Consider the following 25,673-nt stretch of genomic DNA (forward strand, 5'->3'; position numbering starts at 1 on the left):
TCCACTTTACTTGGAGCTGCCCCTCCCACATGGACTCTCCTGGCACAAGCACACCTCAAATTGCTTGAAAAATCTAAAACCTATATTGTAACCGGAACAGATCAATGCCTTGTTAGTCTTTTTGTTGGTGTGCAGCAGATCAATTCTTTAATCCAAGCAGATTAGTGACGCCTGAGGCTTTGTTGAAACACATTTGCAGCAATAAGATGGTGCTTTGGGCTGCACTGGCAGCTTCTGACAGTAAAACACTATAATAAAGACTTCAGCTAAACTGCCTTGGAAACAGGCATAAACAAAACATATCCTTAGTTCCTAAGAGGGAAAATATTGGCATAAAAAAAAGCCCAGTGACACGATAGTGCAATCTGCACACTGACGGTAAATTGTGTTTACTGTTAACCAGGGGAAGATAGTAGGCTGGGAGAAAGAAGAGAAAGTATCCTCATGGCACAGTTGTTAGTCGATACAGTAATTTTGCCAGAAATACAAATATTACTTTTGGGTGTGGGATGATCAGTTCACTCAACAATCAACAATAGCAATACAAAGACTGGGAGAGGCAGACAGAAACAGAGAAACAAATACTGAGACTGAGATAAGACATGGTTTTGAACCAAAAGAATAGAACAGAAAGAGCTATTCAGCAACGGGTGTGTTTGCAATACAGTAGCAGGCCTCTACAAACCACAGCTCAGAAACCCCAAAGCTTGAAATTAGTCAGAATTTAGACTTACAATGCCCTCAGATCATTACATGTTATCACTACAGGGCCTGTGTCTTCTATAATGACTCATTAGATGAGTCACAGAAGGAGCCCAGAGACCAGACAGGGCACAGACGAGCACATTAACCCACTCCTTCAGTACAAGGTTTTTCAAGGCATTCCATGAGACGCTGACCCAAAGCCTGTCCTCGCGACACAGCATTTCAGCAGACAACGCAGGCATTGTCTGCACATTAAGAAAGAAGGCAGACAGAAAGGGAGAGGGAGAAAGAAACTGCCCACATACAGTATAAAAGGCACAAATAATGGTGGAAGAGGGGAGTGGAGAAAGGGAAAAGGGCAAGGGAAGAATGTGGCTTCTATACAGGTCTGTTATCTACTTAAGACTTGAAGCTGGACAAGTTTACTCTTGATATTTCTCTATTAGATTTTTTTTTTAATGAACAGATGACAAAATAAAGTGAATTTGATGTGTACAGATTTTTCATAGCAGAGCAATTAGTGAATTAGAGTTTCAAAACCTTCTTTTTGTCCGGCTCAGTCACATGTCTGGCAGATGTCTTGGTAATATTCCTCTATCTTATAAAAATCTCCCTTCTTCAAAGTCAAGGAATCCCTTTCAAAAATCACGTGACCATGTTGTTCCCATTCCAGGTAAGAGTATCAGCCAGCTGCACGGTCACCAGTGATTTGTGGAGTTGTCTGCAGAAGGTCAGCAACAGGTATTGGCCTTATCGCTGATAAGCAGCGTGCAAAGTGAGGTGAGTTAAGTCCAGTTGCCCTTGGAGTTCTTTCACGATAAACTTCCAGTGGATAGCACGTTGACACAGTGACAACAGGAGGACAGTTAATTAACATACATACATACAGACATATGACACTTCCTCTTTCTTCACCTTTTTGAGCCTCACCAGCTCTCATTCATCCCTCCATGGCTACTGCTGGGTTTATTTCCAGCCAAAAATTTGTTGTTATTTTCTAACCTCAACATCTCACATACCACAGGCTATCAACCACATTATCCCCCTCTCCTGTTCCTCTTCTCTTCTAATACCCTCCTGGGAAATAAAGGTCACACATCTTGTCTACACATAAACAGGCTGAAAGGCGCACCGCAGCTACAGTTGGGCATAGATTTATTGACATCTAGTGATGATTTAAGAGTGACACGTAAGGATAAAGGCAAACGACAGGAATTAACTGTGAATAATGAAAAAGTAAACAACCAGTTCCCAGCTCTGAATAAACAGAGAAATAATAAATATTGATAACATACGTAAGAGTAGATTGTTAAATGAATCACCACCTGATAAGATACATATCTCTGAATTGGTTTCCTGATCACTTTATTAATGAATCATTGCTGATTAACTCTGAGTCAGAGACGAAATAGCTCAAATCTATAATCATCAGCTACTTCTTTTTTTAAAGAGTCAACCATTTTAATTATTTTACTCAATCTTGAACAGGAAACTTCAAATTAACAATCCTGTTATATGTGCATACACACTGCAGTTATCTGTACGCAGAGCTAAAAGCTGAGTCATGTGTATGGGCGCAGTGAAAAACATATTCAGTATTGCGACAGCAGAGGAGGAAAAAACTCGCCTTGGGTGCTAAGGTAGAGGAATGACAGTAAAAGCAATGTTCTCTGACACACACACACACACGTCAAAGATTCAACGCCTAGACTCGCCCGAGCCACAGCCCTGTATTTGCTGAAGCTCCAGGTACACTAAGGGAGAACAAGCACACACACACACACACACACACACACATCTGAGGGTGTGGCGCAGTAGTTGAGTGGAAGGGTGTGTGGGTGTGTGTGTGTCTTTATGACACTGTAGAAACACGTAGCCTCGGGATACAGATAAAGACACACTCATGCACAATCAGTTTCACAATCATGTTGAACTCACACACTATCCGAGATACTTTCACTCTTCTTGACCACTATTGATTATGTGAGCCTGTTAATGTGTTGACAGCAGATTATCTCAGGCTGATATTATGGCTGATTCTCATTCAGATCAGAGAAATGTGTGAAATATTTGTCAGCTGAAAATTCACAATCAACAAAAACAGAGGGCAGACAGGGTTCAGATAACAGTCGGCTGCTTGGGTTTGAATGTACACAGTGCATAGTAACATGCCTTAAAGGAATAGTTAGGGAAATACACACATTTGCTTTCATGCCAAGGATTATACCACTCTCATGTCTCTATGTAATATGAAGCTACAGTTATCTTAGCTTATCATAAAGGCTGTAAACAGCTAACCTGGCTCCAACTACCAGCATATTTTTACAGTTTAGGTTTGTTATGAATCAAACAAATTTGTTACAACATGGTAGGCAGATTAGACAGAGCCAGACTAGCTGTTTCTTCTTGGTTTTATTACTATTTACTATATTTACTGTACAGATAACAGAGTGGCATCAATTTAGTGGTCTTGCTCTCACCGAGAAAGGAAACAAGATTCCAAAAATGTCAAACTATTCTTTTAAGAGGAAGGTAAGAGGTCACTAATGGCTGAAAGAAAATGTACTTTACACAGTTTTTGTAGCCAAAGTGACAAGTACATGACCAAATCGTGTTGAAATAATACTAATAAATCAAAGAAATGTCCTGGATTCATGCATTTCAATGCATTCCTAACATCACGTGAAAGACTAACGTCCATAGAAATCATGATTTTAATGCTTTTACTCCAGATGAGCTGTCCTTTGTGAGATACAGGGTTCTCAGCTCATAGGATGTTGCTGACACTGATAACACACAAGTGTGGTCAGGACGCTGTGTGCATAATGGTAGTGCCAAACAGAAAGAGAGGAAAGCTATCAGTTAACAATCAAGTGACATTGTGGGGACAAACGTCTAATTTACATTCCCCTATGTGGTATCTCTTATTCGCAGTATTGATCCTATTTCTTCAGATAACTCATACTCATGGTTAAAACATAAAGACACACACACACACACACAGTGCAGGCGGTAACAGATCCTTTATCCTCGTTGATGAGCGTATTGATTACAGTCAATAAGAAGCAATTGATGACCTCTCTTGTCCAGCAGCAGGGCAGGACAATTGCAACCCCCCTTTGTACATTTACCTCCAGAGCGAGTAGTGTGTGTGTGTGTGTGTGTGTGTGTGTCCCAGCCCTGGCCAGAGGATGTAATATGATACAGCAGTAGATGTGGGAGGGGTCCCAGTGCTGGTGTGTGCAGGTGTGCTTCAAAAAGATTAGCTAACCTGAGGGAGGTGCAAAAACAGAAAAGTTTTCTCCTGACAGATTCAGGTTGGTGGTAGATTACAACCACACATACCTGTTATTTTTCTGTCACAATAGTGAAATTATAAAGGATATTAAATGTGCAATGTTGACAAGGCAATAAAAACTAAAGTTGACGGTACAATCCCTTGGCAGGCCGGGGAAACATGGGCAGGGTTGTAAATAACACTCTCCCCACTCTTTCAGACAGTTAGGTCCAAGCTGCTCTAGTAAAGTGGCTCGGGGGCAAACAGTAAAAGACAGACTGTACTGTGGGTGTATCAGCTAGAAAATAAATCAAGGAGTTGGTGAAACAACCTGAATTCAAACGTTGCCTTCACCACTTAATCTCAACAACTATTGAATGGATTTCCATTGAATTTTGTACAGCCATGGTCTCCAGAGGATAAACCCTGCTGACTTTTGTCCAAAAACTATTGGATGGATAGAAATTTGATATTCATGACTCCCTCAGGATGAATTATAATGACACAAAGATCCATCTAGCACCACCGCCAGTTTAAAAAAAAATTAACTTATGGTTTATTAACATGTACCTCCAGAACTAATGACATTCTCCTCAGCCTCAGCTGTACTTACTGTGTTCAATCCCTGTTTGCAAATGTAAGCATGCTAACATGTGAATCTAAGAAGGTAAACGCAATAAACACCTGCAAAGCATCAGCATGTCAGCATACTGACCTTGGCATTAAGCTCAAAGCAGCAGTGTACGGCCTCACAGAGCTGTTAGCATGGCTGTCATTTAGGTTAAGGGTAATACAAAAAAAACATAATGTATACAGTGTGTCTTTGCTGAATTTAGTGTGATACATAGTAAAATATTCAAGTACATATTGTATAGTCAAATAAAATTATATAATATATAATGTACTCTTAATTCAATCCAACCTAATGCAAAATATTCCAATTGAATATAGCAAAACAAACATGATGTCTATGATAAGTGGGGTAAAAAGTTGCAGTAAAATCTTCCTCTTCAACACATACACACACACATGCCAGCGCACACAAACTGTCCATAACTCAAAGCTGTCAGCACAAAAAAAGAATGAATGGCCTGCTCTGGAAACTAGAGAACGATACATTGTTGGGGAGAACTGATTGTTAATTCAGACACACAAACATGTTTGTGCACACAAACACATAAATACTGAGCTGTTCTCAGCTGTTTCAATGGCACTTTGACGATTCTGACGGGGACCTTTGAACTTGTGAGGATTGTTTCACAAATTCCATTATTTCTTTTGGCACTACAGAGACAACTTCCTTCCCTCTGTTTTTGGTCCACTGCACTATACCGTACGTTCAAACACACACACACACACACACACACACACACACACACACACACACACACACACACACACACACACACACACACATATACACATGCTCAGTTTCTATTGTTAAAAGTGTCTATAGACTGTAGGAAGGAGTGGAGTCAAAGCAGGAAAGCTAAGTTAGATGTCTGTCGCTCATCTACTTCTCCATCCTCTCATCAAGGCAGGACACTGTGATATAAATATCACTTATATCATGTGATAGCATTGTATAACAATTGTATATCAATAACACTGATGTCAATATTATTGTGGGCTCTGTCAGGGTGAGTCTGTCTTTGTGAAACTCTTTTGAAGCAGATCAAAGAAAACCCGGGGAAATTTTTCCAGGAAATAAAGAAATAAAACACTTGTTCTCCTTTCAAGCTTATCTGACACTACTCTAATGTCTCCACACCTCCCAGTGAAGCACACACACACACACTCTCTCACACACACACACACACACACACACACACACAGCTACAAGGGTATTGCTTGGAGCTGCATAACCGGTTTTTCTCTGGTCCAAACACAGTAAGAGAGGCCATTGTGCAGGGCAGTGAGCTCCAGTGTGTGTTTATGTGCACATGTATGTGTGAGACAGCAGACAGTTGCCATTTATCAGAGACCGCTCAGAGCTGCCTAAGGCGATGCATACCATTTACACACACACACACAAAACTGCACCCCTGTTCTTATTTTGTCAGTCTGCTTTGGTTGTTTAGACTCAGGAAGATAGTAAAGGGAATAAAGAGGCGCACAGAAGCCAAACAAACACCCAGGAATCAAGGCTACACACTGGGATAACACTAGTTTCCTTATCTGTGGTGTGGGAGCGCACGATCACTCCCCCAAAAATATTTCCACTGTGTTAAAAAGACAAAAAGCATTCCTTGCAATGAAAGAGTCAAGAGGTCAAAAGAGAAAGTTTTCCAGCTTGTAAGTGTCAATCTAGAGGGAACCCTCAGCACGCCAGTGTGGTGACTTGAGTTTACAACTGTCTCCTTCTGCCGCAGACACACACACACACACACACACATGCATTCCTGCAGATTAACTGTAACTTGTGACACATATATATATGTGATGTGGCCTAAATTAACACCAAGACATTCCTCATATAAATGTGCTTAGCCTCAGAGATCGTCATCTAGGTAATTCATTTTAGGTAATTCTTGATTATTTGAAAGAATAAATAAGTCTGTAAGTCTGTAAGTGGACAGACTGGCAACATTGTGCAGTCTAGTCCTGCACTTAAGTCCACACTGAAATATGTTAACATGCTAAACATCATAGCGTTTGTCATTGTGAGCATGTTACCATGCTGATATTAGTCTTTAGCTTAAAGTACTCCTGATCCTACGTACTACCCCTGAGGACTGCTCGCATCATGTTTGCAGTCTTGTTACACTCACAGTTTGGCAAATAAAAAGAGGGAGGAGGATGAAACAACACACAACATAAAAAGGTGAAATTATGGCACATAAGTCAGAACAAATAAAGGCAATGAAACTAAAAGCACACAATTAAGATGTCAAATAACAGCCTGAATACATAAGTAGAGTGTAAGCAACACTTGCTTTCATGCTCACAAAGAGAGCGTGTGGCTCTATGGATTTACCACCACCATGCTGGGTTCAGATCCTGTCTGAACCTAATGGGTGAAGAGTGTATTAAACTTAAGTAACTTTTGGGTTGTTTCACTCATATCCACTTTACTACAGTGTAATGATGAAGAAATCCCGTCACTGTAGCGACACCAAAGGTGTTTACTCACTCAGCATCATCATCACTCAGTACCTACATGCCCTAGCACAGAACATGTTCAATTCAAGAAACACACTCAGCTGTTTTTTGTTTGGCCTTCAGGTGCTTTGACTAAGTCTCCACAGAGATGATTAGTCAGTCACATTCAGTACATGCCATCCGTGGATGTGTCAGCAAGATCTGCATCCACAAGTCAGACAATGATAAGTCGCTTCGTCAATGCCACAGTCATACAGGTCACCAAGGAAACCTGGAATTCCTGTGGTGCTCCTCAGTGAGATCCCAGGTGAGTGTGATATATCACAGCCTGAGTCTCACAGGCATACAGCGATGGAGGTATGCACACCTGGAATGTGAGAACGTGGGAGAAACACAACTCATTAATCTGCTCACTCAGGAGTTACAGAACAATTTAACACAGCAGACTGTAAATATGTTACCAGAGATAGAGAGGTGTCCTCGCACATGGTGGAATAAATGATAGCAGATACATAAACACATCTACAGCATCTGTGTTTTACGGATTGATGGCTGAGCAGCATGAATGAAAGAATGAAACATGGGAAAGAACACTCAGAGCATACACCTCTATCAAGGCTGTAAAGGATTTCAACAATAACAATAACCAGATAACTGTACAGAACAAAATTTAAAGGAGGTGCAGACCGAATAAACAGACGATCTCTTAGAAATAGATCTGAAATCCAACATTCTGTCACAGCCAAAGCAGAAAATTAATTTAAAACTAATCCAAAATATTTAAAGATTTGATTTTGTTCATATGCATTGAAAATACTGAATGGAAATGTTGGAGTTGTGTACATGGATGAACTTGAGAACCATCCGTTTTATCCATTTGAATTCATCATAATAAGAAAATAAATATGAAAGTATGTTGCGATACACACTTGTTTTGATATATTAAGTACAACAATTAGTGTGTTGAGTGTTGAATAATTACTGTTGTGTGTTGCAGATCCATTATTTCAGTTTTTCATAGAAAACTTCTGAAATCCAGTCGCTGGCTTTTGAAGAGTTATTTTGTGTCAGACTCAATTATTTTACTTTAGACCTAAAACATGTCATATTAACCATGCATACAGATCATAAGAAGACAGCACATTATGTATAAAATGAGGATACTCATCTAAACCAAATCTGGTTAAGGTTGTATCAATATAAGAATAAATGGTGAAAAATAGTTTTGAAATAGAAATGTCGAAACTCTTTTGGTAATGTTTTTTCCCATGGCTCATGGCCTACCCTTTCACAAGACTTCACTGGAATAGTTTTTAAGATAAGAAACATACAACAGGCGAGGATTCACAGGAGATCTGCAGAGCAGGAGGAGAGCACAGGAATGAGTCCCAACATGCAGGAGAAGAATGAAAGGCATAAGAGAGAATTCATGATCACAATCCAGCACCTCACCCTGCCACTCCCTGCTCCTCCCTAAATCCTACACTCTCGCCGTTTGCTCTTTGCCTTCACTTTCTCTCATTCTTACTGTCAGATCTCTTCATATCTTTTCAGATATTTCAGATGTTTTATATTTAATGAGTCATATGCTGGTGGGAGGACATGAAGAATTGTTTGTATGACTCTTATCCTGATTCACAGGAAGTTTACACTCCTTCAGCCACACACACACAAACACACACACACACACACACACAAATACACTCACACACACACACACAGACACACACGCGTGCACACAATAAAATCAAATATTTGAGTGTATTGCTTCACCAAATAACCTGGGCCACAAAAGTGCATTTCACCACACTTCACCACTCTTTCTTTCTGAGTTGAAATTCTGATTTCAAGTTTAATAAATATAAGTAATAATATACGTTTAATAAAAGCTAAATGAATGTACATTGTCTCGTTATCATCAAATGTCTTGCATCAAATGAAATTATATATATGAATCATTTCCTGGCTGTCCATGACCAGACTTCTGATCCACCTTTATTTGTCTAATCCTTCCTGCCCCACCCACAAACTGGCACTGGCATGAGCACAGAAACACACACACACACACACACACACACACACACACACACACACAGTCAAGAGTACATTGGCAGGAAGTGTAAACACACCCAGTGGGCTGGAATCCAATTTCTCTTTCTATGTTTTTGTCTGAAGCATCTTCATTTCGCCCCAGTTACAGCCATATCAAGAATTAGCATTATAAAAGCATACAAAAAAATATAAATGATCCACACAGCATTAAGGACACACTCTTTGAGAAGCTGTTATAGTTGTAGACAGTTGTAGTCACTCACATGCTTCACACTGCAATCCAGTGTCTATGTGTATTAACAAAGATGTAATTTGTGCTTTGTGCATAGTGAGAAATGTCAGAGATATCTTGGAAGAGTGCTTCTGTAAAAAGCTTAAATAGAGTAAATAAAGTAAAGACAAAAGAGATATTTGATATTTGATCCCAGTCCTTTTCTTTATTAAACCCACCTGTACACAAAAGATAGAAATAGTAGGAACTGGAAAAATATCTTAAAAGGATGTTGCTATGCCTGGAATTCACAACCCCCACCCCAAGCAGCATTTTTGTCTAGATTTTTTCTTTCAACACGTTCAATCAATCTTTCATTGAAACATTGAAATCTGTTGATAAAAAAAAAACCTCAGACAGTTCATAAACAAGTCCCTGGAAATAGATTTTAAACATTGGTTAATTATTTACACCTGATTTAGACTAATCTAACAGTGCCGACTTTAAGACATGCTTAAACATACTGAGATTTTGTGCTTTCCCCTGCCACAAACAAATTAGAGTCAACAGAGGGAAGCGAAGATGCCAGCATGCTCCAAGTACAATTTATTACAGTGTGGGCTGCCATCTACTGGCTATACTTGGTGAGACAGTATGTCGCTTACCAAGAGACAGATATTAACTGGTTATGCATGAGGTTATGTCCTCTGTATTAATGGGAATTTCATTTGGAAAAAAGTTTTTTTTTTTTTTGTGCTGACACATTTACATGCTTTGCTTTGCAGTGTAGAGAATGATTTAAAGGAATATTTAATAGTGAAGTGGGATAATTATTACAGAAAATATAAATGATTAAATACATCAAATGTATGCATTATAAAGTTGTTTTGATTTTATTTTAAAAATTGATGCTGATTAATGACAACTCTAAAATCCTGGCTAATGCCCTGCTCATGTTACTGCCTCTACTGGTCAGCTGCTGGTGGGCTAGCAAAACAACAGACTGAATTTGGGGAGAAGATTTTTACAGACAATGTAAACTCTTTGTAGCCACTTTTCCTTTGTATATGCCCCAAGTCAAGGGTTAAAAACAGCACCTTTGTCAACCTGGATATATGTATAATCCCTGTTTAAAAGCAATATTGTGTAACTTCCCTACCATAAAATAACAGATTTTAAATCATTTTTATGCTGTATAAGGTGAATGGTGTCTCTGTCATTCCCACTCTGCAACATGATCTTGCTCTATGTGACTGTGCTCCAGACGTAATCACCAGTGTGAGGTACATAATGCTTTATCTCACCAACTATAATATTAATTTTGCCAAAACTGTATTATATTTTATGGAGAAAATGTTTTGTGGTTTCTTGATGTTTGGCTTTGGCATAAGTAATATAATCATAACAAATACACCCATACAACTGTCCATATTTATGACAGTGGTAATGTGGGTTTAATAACTAAAAGCGAAATAAAGTAAAATGTGTTTTATTTCTTTTCATACACTTTACAGGTCAAAACAGCAGGCTTAAATACATCCAGGTGAATTACCATTGAAGTCCTTTAACAGTGTTTTATTATCACAAAAGATATTTTATATCCTTTGTGATGTTCATCATGATTTCTAACTGTTGATGTGCAGGTCAGCAGTTTGATGCCTTCAGGTCACAGATCGCTCTCCTCCGGCAGTTTGGTGAGAACATCCACCCCGTCAGATGTAACGACAACCGTGTGTTCAAACTGAGCCGACCTGCGTGAATGTCAATCAAAAACAACACAGTGCACATAGTTGTGAGAGTGAGATGAGAAAACGGATACTATTCTTTGGTCTGTGTGGAAGTATGTAGTCGAAGGTAGGTGGTGATTAGCTTAGCTTAGCATAAAGACTGACAGCAGGGGGAAACAGCTAGCCTAGTTCTCCGAAGTTTAAAAATAGGCCTACTAGTGCATTTAGAGCTCACTTACACACAATCTGAAAAGCAACAATTTATGTTTGTATTGCCTTATATGTATATATTTAATGCCATAGTGATGTCAGCTGGAAGAATTGTTTTGTTAAAGCTACAAACAGCCAAGATAATTGTAGTTGTCTACCACCTACCTTTTGTCATCTGCAGACACTGCGGTCCACTTGTCCTTCAGTATTCTAAACTCTACAGACCCCTCCATCAATATGGGCTCTACAAATGAAACAGTATCAGCCTCACACTCAAACACAGTGGCATCTTTTCATCATGTGAGTGCAAAAACGGTTAAAGGTAACTCGCCTATTGTGAAAGCCATCCCTTCATCCATCGTCATGTCATTGTCATTCGCTGAAGACAAAGAGGAAAAAGAAGACGCTCTGTCAATTAGAAAGACATTTGGCGACATGGTCAAGGAAAAGACAAGGAGTTTAAAACATCATCCGACCACAGATCCAAACTCACCATGGTGCCAGATTTCAGGATGGCAATGAAAGTGGGAGCCTATTCCATGTCCAATAAAATAAGGACACACTTGGAAGCCATTGGCATGGGCTATTTCACTGCCAGGGGTATAAAAAATATTAGTAGGCATATTAGAAAAACATTAATGTGACTCTACGATGGATAGATATTCACTTTGTGTATATGTTGTACGTGTGTACCTTATAGTGTTTCCTATAACGCAGAGTTGTTCACCCGGCCTGCAGGCGGTGATGGCCTCATCTCGGCAACGCCTGGCGGTTTCCACCAAACGCCGCCCAACCTCATCCACCTCGCCAATCAAGAAGGTTTCTGAGGTGTCACCATGGTAACCATCTAAATAAACCTTTAGGCAGAAGTCAAGAATGGGCGATCCGATCGATCGTGTTTGCAATAATATCTTTGAGTTTGTGCATGAATTTATCAACTCACAGTGACATCAACGTTGATAATATCTCTGTCTTGAAGTTGCCGACTGAAGGAGGCAGGCACATTGAATCAGTGGTGCATACAGAGAAACCCTTACATTTTTAATAATGTACACAAGAATGTAATGTATAATAATACTGGATATCCACATAGCACCTCACCTTGTAAATACACAGTATATACCGTATTTATATTTTGTATTTATTACATTTATCTAAGAAGAATCCATAATCCATAAGAACAAACTTCTAAACCATGTTCACCATTAAACATTTCTACAAAATGTCAAACATTTGTAGATTCAACTTTGGAACATTCATTTATATGTGGTTAAATGTGTTTTACTTTTGAAATAAAAATGTTTTTTTCCCAATGGTTGGTCATTTTTTCATTGGTAGCATCTAATTCTGGATGGAAATTATTTAGATTATATTAAACACAACTGTTTGCATTTGGCTGGTAAGTTATTTTGAAATTGGATATTAAAATGCAGTTCCCGTTGTGGACACTAGATGTTGCTATATGAATAGATTTCTTAAACACTGTTCCTATTTGGGGTGGTGGTCTCTAAATCTGACCTAAGTGCTGTGAGTGAATGTCCTGCCCATTTACCTGTCAGGTATGCCATGGCACACCACGTTGTTCACAGATGTACAGACTGACTTGGGGAATCCCCCGTATCTGAGAGGCGATGGATACGCATTGTGCTTGATTGTCTCCTGATGCACAATGAAGTCAATTTCATCCGTTGTCATACCAACCTGGAAGCCACAAGGTTATAACTGTCGAGCTGTTTTGTTGTTTGTCATTACACAGAAACACACGCACATTTATTGCCTTACCTTCAGACTGCGTCCGGCTAGTAGGAGTACATGTCTGGCTAGCTCACATGCCCTGGCAAGACCTTCGATCTGCTCTTGGCCTTTGATCTCTATGTAGTCTGGCCATTCTGGGATCAGGTTAGTGCCGACATAGCCAGGCTGCACAATGTGCTACAGTCAGGGGGGAAAAATAGAGTAATTCATTAGAGATGGAGACCAAACTACAATACAGAATCATGTTAGATATTAGTCATTTCCACCTTTGAAAGTAGTAGTAATTATAAATTATATGAACTTCAAGAAACAGAGGCCCTTTCTATCACATTAGGGTTCAGTTATAGTAATAATTTCAATGAATCAATAAAAAACTGCAGCATTGTGGGACCTTGAGTTACTGTACCTTGGGTACTGCATAAGCAGGCTTAACAGTAGCTGGACGAACTACATTATGAGAACTTATCCACTTTCTCCAGAAGAAGCGTCGGTGTTGCTGACAGAGCAGTGCTGTAGGGGGACCACAGCTTCTTGGACAACAAACTCGCCGCAAGAAACCAACTAGTTCTGGAGAAAAAAAGAAAGCAACACGATGAAGAGCACTCTGACAACGCTTTTCAACAAACAATGAATTCAGTACGGTGCTCTCTTCTGAGTCAGCTGTGCAACAATGACTGACAACAAAGTGTGTGAGGTTCTTGTGCGAACCACAAGATGAGTACAATCACGCCCAAATCGCCACTAAGAAGAAAAATTTGGCTGCTGTGCATCTTCATGTGGAGGCTGAATAGTTAGACCAAGTGTGTACACTTGATCAAATAACTCCATGGGGTGTCCTGCTGGACTGATCACGTTTTCACAGTGTTACCAGTGCACTTCTTTCACTATCCAATGAAGGCTAGATAGATAGATAGATAGATAGATAGATAGATAGATAGATAGATAGATAGATAGATAGATAGATAGATAGATAGATACTTTATTTTAATCTGAAGGAAATTCAAGCATCCAGTAGCATCATACAAACATACATTCGAATTAACTTATGACACAGTAACCATACGTTAAAATTAACCTGAGATAGATCTAAATTTAAATATGTCCAAAAAAATTAAACATTTGCAGAGGAATTAAACTCTGATAGTTAAAAAAAAATGTGCAGGGGAATTAAACATTTGCACAGAAGATAAATATATAACTGTGTTAAGAAGATAACCTGTGCTAAACGATTATACAAAAACTATATACAAGTAGAAAGTGACTGTAGAAATACAAATATGAGAAAGAACTACAAATGGGGATAAAGGACTGTGTACAATTGAATGAGGCTGTAGAAAGTGTATCTATATTGTCTAAGTGTTGTAGTATATTATGTTTTAAGCTGTCATGTGCACTAGCTGGGCTTCTCTGAACTTGTTGTGAAGCGGTCACTGATGCTGACTCTGTGTGTGTGTGAAATGTGCATCGCCACCTCGTCCACTCTCTATAATAAACTCGCCATTGTCGCGTGTGAAGTCCGCAGCTAATAAAACAGCAGTCAGCAAACGCCGCTTCTTCACCTACAAACTATCAGAGCTGCTGTCGTGTTTTCATGTGTTTTAAACACATGGCGTGTTGTCACGTTAAGACGGGTGTTGCCGGCTGTCTGCAGAGTCTCGGTACCTGATGTTGTTGCTGTAAGTCGTGCAAAACAGTGCGCCGCCATTTTTGTTTTCTTCTTTTCTTTTTTTCTAATGGTCACGTGGTTCGGGAGTCACATGATACATTAATACTACTACAAGAAGTGTTTTACCACTGTGTAGATATTCAAGATGAACTCATGCAAACCTATTTAATGTATTTGTAATGTCAAATATGATTTTGCTGCTCACTTCTATGGTGTTGTGCTATCAAATGTTCAGATAAAAACAGGAAAGACTGCCCTGTGAGACGTATTGCATCACTAAAAAAGTCCTGCATTAAATATTTTACAATATAAAATGAAAAATGATATATGTATTTGAAAGTAACTGTAGTAGTTGTTATGCAAAAAGGCAGCATGTACTGAAACATTACAGTTCCTTAAAAGAATGTTATTGTCATAAAAATCAGGGTTACAAAGCTAGTTAGATGTTTTAACTTATGTTTGTTCCTATTTATTACATGTCTTGAGGGCACTTGCCTTTATTGCTGTTTTCCTGAGACTGGCAGGGTAAGGTAAAGTTCATGTTAATGTATGAATAGAGGGATTTCAGAACAGAATGAGGCCCATGGACAGGTCAGAGAGTAGAGATGGGAATTTTGGCTCTTTTTGGAGAGCCGGTTCTTTTGGCTCTGCATACTATAAGGAGCCGGCTCTTTCGGCTCCGAAACAGCTCCTCACATTTTATTTATTGGTTTTATTAATTAATTGTTATTATTATTGCTGTTATTATTTTATATGTTGTTGTTTTAAATGTTATTGTATTTTATTTTATTTATTTTTGACATTGTAAAGCACTTTGGTCAGTGCATTCGGTGTAAAAACGTGCTATATAAATAAAACGTATTAACTATTTAATTAATTTATCAACCAAAATAATGGAATAAACGGCTCTTAGAACCGGATCATTCGTAACCAACACATCACTATCAGAGAGGTGACACCTAGATTGGGGACATATTGGCTACTCATTAGGGGATATGTTGAAGAAAACTGTTTAAATGCATTATATGCAAATCGTCTGTTAACAATTTACTGAAGAACCAACTGTCAACGCTCTTTAGAGAGCCTTTTTCTCTGTAACCCCAATAGTGTGTTGCACTGTGAAACGCTCCTCTTGAACAAGAACAATAAATTCAACTTAACCATTGATGTTTTGAATCAGATCCTCCTTATTTAAGGGTTTTTCTTTAAAATTCCCATAACAGTTATAATAATGATGTTAATTTTAATCATCTTTAATGTGTGGCCAGATTAATCCACTAGGGCGTATTGAGTTTCTTCCCACAGACAGTCAGACACATTGCACATGTATCCATGTGCGTTTTATCTCTGCTGCTACCAGAGAAAACCGGAGCAACCCACAGAAAACCCACAGAAATCTAACCATACAGATGGTAGTGCTGAAGCGCCTGCGCGTTGTGTAACTTTGTCAACTTTTTGTTATTGTTGTTGTTAAATCAACCTCATAAGACACTGACACTGTTCATGGGTCAGTGACAAATAAGTTCGCATTATGAGCAATTCAGAAATGTTTTACTAAATTGTTTTAAAAGTTTGCATCAGGTTTGCAAAAATGTATATTTTGTATTTCTGTTGGTTTCATGTAATTTCAAATAGCTTTTGAACTATTTTTTACAAAAGGAAAGACTGATTGCCCCTGAAAATGTCAAGTGGTGTAACCACAACAAAAGCAGAAATATTAAGTATTTATTTCCACCTAGAGTGTATGCAAGTGTACTTAAAAACAGTTACCTAATTTTAATACATCACTTGAAAATAGATTTTATTAGGATTATTTTAAAATAAGATTTGATGCATTTTTGCATTATAGTACAGAAGCGCTAAAGGGTCATACATACATACATTTTATTCCACCCGTTTTCCCGTGATAACGAGATAATTAATTCGAGATCTTGAGAAAACAAAACAATAGTCTAGTGTATTAAACCATTGCAGGAAACATCATTTAGTGTAGCAATGTCAGAGGAGCAGGAGAATATTGATGACTGCATCACATATCTCTTTAATAAAGGCCTGATACAGGCTGAAATAGCTTTATGCCTTGTAATCGATACATGTACACATTAGTGTGCGTCATCTGAGAAGACGGCTAGCAAGGCTTCAGCTTTATCGGAGGCGCAATCTAACTGAGCCTGATGTCGTCATAAATACCCTGAAAATCAAAACTGGCTATCTGAATTTCAAACTCAGTAATTGTTTGAAATGTTTTGAGTTTTAAAACAAAACCAGAACAAATACAAAATACACTAAAGGTGTCCCCTGCTTGTTACGCCCCAGTCTAGGGGCCTAGAGCATAACAAGAAATAGGTGTCTCCATCTTCCCCGAGTCCCAAGTAGCCACTTACACAAGTTTATGTACACACGAAAAAAAAGGTTTATTTACAAAAGTCAAAATCATGTTCAAACAACTATAACTAAGGAATCAACTTCAGGGTGGACCCAGGCCAAAACAACAACCAAAACAAAATAAATCACTTTCCTCAGAAAATCAAAATCACAATAAACTTACCTTCCTAAACTAACAAAAACAGGAGAAAAACACGATCAAAACAAAATGGCAGTCCACCCCTACTCTTCAAACAAAAAGCTATTTCTAAGTTCATACAAACGATTTCACAAAAGGACATGTGGCGATAGTTGGAAGTGGAGGAGGAAGAGGAAGTGGTGTCCACTTGGCAGCCGCCATCTTGGCTCCTTATATCTTAGGGGCTTTCAGGTACAGCCAATCACAGGCCGGGACCGGAAAATTATTCCACCAATTGCCTCCTGGGGATGGCACATCCTATTTGCATGTGAAATAGACAGCCCAAGCACAGGGCACACAAAGAAACACACACAGACTACAAACAAATATGACCACAGTCATAACACTGCTCCTCTGACATTGCTACACTAAATGATGTTTCCTGCAATGATTTAATACACTAGACTATCGTTTTGTTTTCTCAAGATCTCGAATTAATTATCTCGTTATGTCAGACACTTGCGTGTTTTGCTCGACATGGCAGAGCTGTCATTAAAACTAAAGGATCAGAGAGAGAACAACAGGTTCTGGTTCATCCTCTGATGATTTATTATTATTATTATTATTATTATTATTATTATTATTTTAACTTTAGTTTTCATATAGGGGAACCCTAGCAACCCGGAGAAAACCCACAGAGATATAAGCATACACATCATAGTGTCATGATGTGATGTGGTTGTTGGATAACGTCCCCTTCAGACACGGACTACCGTGTTGCGTGTTTTGCTTGATGTAGCAAAGCTGTCATTAAAACGAAAGAATTAGAGATATAGCAACAAGTTGTGGTTCATCCTCTGATAATTTATTATTATTTTAACTTTAGATTTTATATGGGGAAACCGGAGCAACCCGGAGAAAACCCACAGAAAAATTAGCATACATGAGCTGCCACCTGGAGGGGTTTGCAGCTGGAGGGGTTTGCATGTTCTCGTGCGCCATAGATGCAGCGCCGGTCCTGGCCACATTTGGGGGGGGGGGTGTCGTTGTGGACTGCTCTGGTCCAAGGGCCGATTTTTTTTGTCCCAGTCCGCCCATGCTGGATAACGTCAGACACTTTGTTGTGTGTTTTTCTTGATGTGGCATGGCTGTCATTAAAATGAAAGGATTCGAGGTCTTTTGAAAGTGTGATGTTTGCTTGGTGTGAAATTCTGTCCATGTTTCACTCTATGCGCATCTTTTCATAGATGTAGATTGATGCTTGGTCAGATATGTCATCCAGCCTGCATGCTAATGGTGATATTCGCCTACCATCCGCTTTGATGATTACGTCATGACCAAATAAGTATGACCAAATATGCCCACTTGCAGCGCTACCCGTGTGGCAGATGACAGAGGATAGTTTGTAGACCTGTTTTCTGTTTTCGCCCACAGGGATTTCTACAAATTTAGATGGAATTACTGGCTCTCTAAAGACTTTTCCAGACTTGACTGGTCGAGACAAAGATATGCTGAAAATGTCAGGGGCGTTATAAATGTTTTTTCTTTTTATACCACCACATGTGCATTTTTCTGAGTCTTGACTTTCACCCAAGGCACTCCGAATTAAAGAGGAAACTGTGTCATATTTGGCAGATGCTGTTAAAAAAAGAATCCTACCTAGGTCCAAAAGTCTAGGTTCAGAGAAACATTTTTCACACATTTCCTCTGTTACCTTAATAGATGTTTTCACGCCACAATTTTCTAACCATTGCAGTAGAGGATTCAGTAAATCCAGTGCATCATTTGTCTGGAAGAGACGCAGTGATGGTAGTTTACTTAAGTCTTTCATCACCATTATCATTTCTTCTTCTGTGAATGTCTTTCCTGGATTTTTTAGGGCCGTTAAAAACAGGCCTGCAAATACTGGTGTGCATGATATGTTTTCAAAGAACTCAGAGTTTTGGTACCTTAAACTGTTCTGCAAAACTTCCAGGTTTAGCATAGCATGTAAAGTCCCGTTCATCCAGCAGTTATTATTTATATTTGGAAATTTGCAAATGTTCTGGCAGGGATTGGTGAAATAATCAAGGATTTGTTCTATGCTGTTTTCCAAACATGCTATTGTAGTAGTTTCTTTTGTTCCTGTTAAAGAATCTGCGCTTTCTCTAACAGGAGCAGAGGGTGAAGGGTTGTCCTTTGATGCTGAGGTGTTACTTGGTGAATCAACCTCACAAGACCCTTGACACTGTTCATTGTGACCAACAGGTTCTGGGTCATTCTCTGATGCTGAGATGCACGATGTTAAATCAACCTCTGGAGTCCTCTGAAACTGATTATTTAGAACAACAGGTTCTGGGTTGTTCTCTGATACGGAGGTGTTCTTTGTTAAATTAACCTCTCGAGACAACTCACACTGTGCACTGAGACCAGCGGGTTCTGGAGTGGTTTCATTATTTTTATCATCTTCCCCCTCTACATGCCCGAAATATGAGTTAACAAGTCGCTTTACATTTACAGTGACAAAAGTACCCACAAGAAAACCTATTGTGAACATTATTGTGTCAAAATCTGTCTCAATGTGAAGTGAAAATATCTTAAAATATCATTGCGAAGTCAGATATGAGTAAATATGCAAAAGTGGATCTCTTATACTAACAGTTCAGAGTGCTATGACGTCTCATCACATCAAAACGACGTGGTGTGACGTCGCCACCCCGCTATGACGTCTCATCACGTCAAAGCGACGTGTGTGACGTCACCACCCCCTCTCTCTCTCGCTCTCTCTAAGCCCCGCCCCCCTCTACTCAACATGTCGGCTCGGTTCTCGGAGGTTTCCATAGACATACGTCGATTTATTACCTGAATGTATATATATATATGTTATATATATATACTCATATATACTATATCTCTATATATATATTATATTATATATCTATATATATATAATTCAAAACACATATAAACAAACAAAAACAATATTACCATTTATTATCAAAAATATGAATGAATCCCTGCATCCAAAAAAAGTAGTGCAACCTAACACATTACTGAATACTACCGCTTATAATGAATGCTTTTGATGTACAGTGATCAAACTGAAGCAATCAGTGGCCACTGGAGGGCAGTAAACACTCAATTATGAATACATTAGACTACACACATACACACACATACATATGACTACAGTGTTGTCTAGGAAATGTAATATCTGATGAATAATTATAAAATACATATATCATATGATTTAGAATTACATTAGTACTCAATACTTTTAAATCTTTAGCTGCCAGAACACAGCATTGTTGTATTTTGAATGAAGGGCAACATTGACCCAGAGAAGGCTGCAAAACTGCAAGACCTATGCACATCCATTACCCCACATCAATGGAAGTAAATCTATATTGCCAACAATTGATGTGCTTCTTGACAAAGACAGAGAGATTGCTCTCCACAGTCTCTCTTTAACCAGATTCCATTCCTGCAAAATGTTTTATCTGGACCTTTTCCCACCTCTTGGTTGTTGTTAATCCATTCTATCACAGCACTGGGATTTCCAGTAATTATATTTTAGACTTGGACAACCTGGACCTCCCCTTTCCTTTAAGTAGCACAGCACTGTGGCATGACTTTTTATTTTAGGGTGGAAAACATATTTCACTCCCTTTTTTGAAAGCTTTTAGGTCCCTGATAATATATCAATCATAAAATTTGAAAAAAGCAGGAAGCACATTTGACATTTGAACAATTGAATTGATCATATGCCTTTCTTCACCCACAAATGCATACACATGTAAATGTACATGTACACAAAAGCATACACATGCGCATGTGTATACACAGATACACACACACAGGAACAACTCACAGACACACATGTATATACATACAGATGCACACACGTACACCACAGTCGTGGAGAAAACAAACGTACTGTATACACACACACATATGTATATAGCCACACACACGTACTGCATACACGCATACACACATATTGCACATTTGAGCACACACACATGGACACACACAAACTCATTATACATGTTACTCTACTGACTGGTCCCTGACCTCCTAACTGGCTCTCAAACCTGATTCTGGGGTCCTCTCTTCCTCACTGTCCTCCTCAAGTTTACTGTCCTCACTTTCGGATGGAATGACCCTAAGTGTCTTCTGCTGGCGACCATAAAATGTCCTTGCATCCATTTCCTACAAGCAATAGTAGAGAGTGCATTGAGTACATTGAGTATGGTGCTAATTATCTATCTCAGACATCTCCATCCATTAGTATGACATTGCCATAACAAAAGGGCTACAATTGCATGATGTTGCTCTGGGGCAATGAATGAAAAAACACAAAAATAATAAAAACAAAAATAAACAATAAAATATGCTTTTCTACATATTCATGTACATTCACATATTTTTTTCAACCAAGTTATTTCACTTTCAAATGTAGAAAAGTGACATTTATCTTACCGTTTGCTGGCCTCATGTGGCTTTGCTTCCTGAAAAGACTGCTCCACCCCAAGACACATACCCAAACACACTTCAGCCCCTGATTTTATTGAACAGTGATATGGTCTGGTGTTGTTAGGGGAAAAAAGGATAAATAGGGTTTGTTGCCTGAGGGCAACAGTATGCCATAGAGGGCTAACTTAATCTACATAATGTTTTCATACAAATTTGAGTATTAGTTTATCCCACAGAGTAAAAATCGACATGATTTTCACTGTTTCTGTTTTACCAAATGGAGAAAGTGGAAGGATATCCCATCTTGTTAAGTTTTGTTTTATTTGTTTAAGTATTATATAATTTGGTTCGAATGGTTGTGTGGAGCTGACACAAAAGTGGGCAAAAGGGTTTCATCTAAACAATGTGTCCTCTGCAAATTATACTGAATCGATTATGTATCTATGGATGAGTTAAGCAACAACATAAGGCTTTAAAACTTGAGCTGCCACACAAAGTGACTAGTGGCTGTTCTTCACACTGTAAATGTAGAGTATGAAGAAATGCAGAAGTGCATAACTTTAACCTCCAGCTCTATAACCAAACATACCCTTGAACACCTTGAACACCTTACCTCTTACAACAACGACATTACTGTGACAGTTAAACAAAGTTACATAACACACACTATGCCACTGCTGTAGTGCAGATAGAGTGGAGATATAGTAACAGGTTACTGGGTTGAAGTGCCTTATCAGTGACAACAAACACAGTCGATCTCATATGGACACCTCACCAAGGTCGGCTGCTATAAAAATAGATTACAAGTGTAAACATTTTGCAGCACAGAAACAAACAATTGCTACATCTGCTGGATGCTGGAGCAAAGTCAGTGTGGACTGAGGGACAGAGGGAAGTCAGTGTAAAAGAAGAAGAAGAGTCAGTTGGCACAATATTTTCCACAGCAGACATTTTGAGTGACACTGAGCAGCCATGAACAATAAAACAGCATATTAAATTCAGCCATTTTGTTCTTTTTTTGTGCTTTTCTTACCATGTCAAAATATGTTTCATTCACATTATTATCGATTCTAACTATACAGTTTGTCCATTTGTCCTCTAAAGTTAATTTTCAGTAAGGAGTTTATAAATAACACCATGAAAGTCAATGGGTATATGTACATTTTTTAAGGCAGAATGTCATTTAAACATATTTTATAAATTCCTTAAATTCTGGACTCTTGTTCCCGTTTGTTGTTGTAATAGTTTAACCTTAATTTAAGCAAATCATATTGAAATTAAAAATACATTTTTCAATGGAAACCCGGCCAACACAAGTAAATTAAAACAGATACAAAACAAAAGACAGTATTACAACACATAACATCCCCCAAAAATAAAAGTGCAGTGTAAACCATAAATCCAACAATAATAATATCAAGCTATGCATCGACACCCATCTGTCTCCAGCTCTTTCGATATCGATTTAAAACCATTCGAATAAATCAGATCATGGAGTTTTATAACTTTCTATGTCTGCATCTTCCCCACCATGATATGCTTGTTGCAAAAGACAACCAGGAGCATGTGGGTCCTTTTTTTTTTTCTCTCTCACACATCCTTCATGGGACATGTGTCTGTCACACAGAGCAGGAGTTGCAGCAGTGTTACTGCACAGTCCAGATTGAATGGGCCTCCTCACTGCTCGGAAGGAATCCTGTGAAAGTAAACATGGGCTGTGTGCTTGCTTGTGTTTGTGTATGCTGTACTGTAGTGGCAGGCGTGTGCGTGAGAGAGAGAGTGTGTGCGTGTGTACGCGCACGTTTACGTATGCGCTATATGATACACTTCCTTTATCACAACAAAACATTAATTATTATTACTCTGGAGAGTGAATGAGATGAGTTCATTTAATAACCGAGGGCTGACTCATCATCCGTGGGTCGGCTGCGCAGTTTTCGTTTCCACGCTCCGACTTCTCCACGACACGTCGGATGCCGCGCGCTGCGCGCTGCGCGCTCGCTCACTGTACTGACGTCAAACCAGCATGGCGGTCAAGGTGACTTCGGCATCGCTCTCTTGGCGATTTTCAAACCTCTTTTTCATCCTGTTTGCATGCCTTCTGCTCGTTTTTATGTGTAGGAAGTACCAAAGCTAGTCTTCCCGCTGCTGCCCGGGTAGGCTGCCCCGGGATGCGGTGTGCTGAGCGGGCGTAGCATCACTCGGCTAGCCGCCGCCCGGCTGGCCTTGATGAGACATCCACAACCTCGAAGTTAGCGAGATAATGCTAAACAGCTACCTGGAGGGCTGCTAACGCCGCTGTCCTAAGTAGCATCTTTTCACAGCCTGTCTGTCGAGTTGCTCTCGCTGTTTTTTGTTTTCTTCCTGCTTTAAATCTTTCCGTGTCATTGCGGAGGGTTGTGTCCTCTTTCTGAATGTGTAGTCTGTGCTCTGCTAGCCGGCTACTCGGCTGTGTAGTGTTAGTTTGAGCTCATCACAGAGGTCTGGTGTGATTGTTAGTCGATTATTTATCTAGCTGCCAAACTTGCTAAACGGGATGCTGTGTCAGGTTGTGTGTTTTTTAAATCTTCGTGTGTCGTGTGTGTTTCTCCTTCAGGGCAGTGGACGTTTCAAGGAGACACAAGCCCACAGTGGCTTGTTTTGCTTCATGTTAACGACACTGCCTTAGTCAGCAGCTTTTAATTTGATATAATGTCACAATGTTGTTTTATTTTGTTGTTTGTTTTTTTTTTAGGTGCAATCTACCAAACGTGGGGACCCAACTGAGCTGAAAGCAATCTTCCAGAAGGTAATGTCTGCACATGCAAATGTTTCATAGGTTAGTGTCACATTACACAGAGTAGCAGCAGTAGTAGTATTTTCGGGGTTCCCACGGGTGCTTGAATTCCTTGAATTTGTGAAAATGCTTGAATTTTTTGTGAAGTGCTTGAAAATGCTTGGAATTTGTGTGATGTCTATCTCAATAAACCAAGAGAAAACAAAAATGTTTCCTAATCGGCTACGCGCTTGATCCGATGCCTTTACATGCAGAACTCAGTTATCATACTCGCTTGGTGTTCTGCCGCCACGACACGTCGGATGCCGCGCGCTGCGCGCTGCGCGCTCGCTCACTGTAACTGACGTCAAACCAGCATGGGCGTCAAGGTGACTTCGGCATCGCTCTCTTGGCGATTTCAAACCTCTTTTTCATCCTGTTTGCATGCCTTCTGCTCGTTTTTATGTGTAGGAAGTACCAAAGCTAGTCTTCCCGCTGCTGCCCGGGTAGGCTGCCCCGGGATGCGGTGTGCTGAGCGGGCGTAGCTCACTCGGCTAGCCGCCGCCCGGCTGGCCTTGATGAGACATCCACAACCTCGAAGTTAGCGAGATAATGCTAAACAGCTACCTGGAGGGGGCTGCTAACGCCGCTGTCCTAAGTAGCATCTTTTCACAGCCTGTCTGTCGAGTTGCTGTCGCTGTTTTTTGTTTTCTTCCTGCTTTAAATCTTTCCATGTCATTGCGGAGGGTTGTGTCCTCTTTCTGAATGTGTAGTCTGGGCTCTGCTAGCCGGCTACTCGGCTGTGTAGTGTTAGTTTGAGCTCTTCACAGAGGTCTGGTGTGATTGCTAGTCGATTATTTATCTAGCTGCCAAACTTGCTAAACGGGATGCTGTGTCAGGTTGTGTGTTTTTTAATCTTCGTGTGTGTCATGTCGTGTGTGTTTCTCCTTCAGGGCAGTGGACGTTTCAAGGAGACACAAGCCCACACTGGCTTGTTTTGCTTCATGTTAACGACACTGCCTTAGTCAGCAGCTTTTAATTTGATATAATGTCACAATGTTGTTTTATTTTGTTGTTTGTTTTTTTTTTTAGGTGCAATCTACCAAACGTGGGGACCCAACTGAGCTGAAAGCAATCTTCCAGAAGGTAATGTCTGCACATGCAAATGTTTCATAGGTTAGTGTCACATTACACAGAGTAGCAGCAGTAGTAGTATTTTCCGGGTTCCCATGGGTGCTTGAATTCCTTGAAAAAA

At 39.5% G+C, this 25,673-nt stretch overlaps 2 protein-coding genes across 6 annotated transcripts in view; one reads left to right on the forward strand and one right to left on the reverse strand.

Moving 5' to 3' along the window:
- Positions 1-10,820: 10,820 nt before the first annotated feature.
- On the reverse strand, positions 10,821-14,791 carry metap1d (methionyl aminopeptidase type 1D (mitochondrial)). Its single transcript, XM_019255060.2, has 10 exons — positions 14,702-14,791; positions 13,446-13,606; positions 13,067-13,216; positions 12,837-12,985; positions 12,228-12,270; positions 11,978-12,141; positions 11,778-11,875; positions 11,616-11,663; positions 11,450-11,528; positions 10,821-11,098 (listed from the first exon to the last, which is right to left on the reverse strand). The coding sequence occupies exons 1-10, from the start codon at positions 14,742-14,744 to the stop codon at positions 11,014-11,016; spliced, it is 1,020 nt and encodes a 339-aa protein (XP_019110605.1). The 5' UTR covers positions 14,745-14,791; the 3' UTR covers positions 10,821-11,013.
- An 8,785-nt stretch (positions 14,792-23,576) lies between these two features.
- Positions 23,577-25,673, forward strand: part of LOC104933933 (calcium-binding mitochondrial carrier protein Aralar1) — a 10,766-nt gene continuing 8,669 nt past the window's right edge. The window contains exons 1-2 of one of the 5 annotated variants that reach the window (XM_027285204.1): positions 23,577-23,701; positions 24,398-24,451. In XM_027285204.1, coding sequence (XP_027141005.1) covers positions 23,690-23,701; positions 24,398-24,451 — 66 coding nt within the window. In that variant the 5' untranslated portion in view covers positions 23,577-23,689. The other 4 variants (XM_027285202.1, XM_027285205.1, XM_027285206.1 and 1 more) reach the window with 4 other exon arrangements.

This window comes from Larimichthys crocea, chromosome XII (genome assembly GCF_000972845.2).
Source record: "Larimichthys crocea isolate SSNF chromosome XII, L_crocea_2.0, whole genome shotgun sequence".
In the NCBI taxonomy this organism is placed as follows: Eukaryota; Metazoa; Chordata; class Actinopteri; family Sciaenidae; genus Larimichthys; species Larimichthys crocea.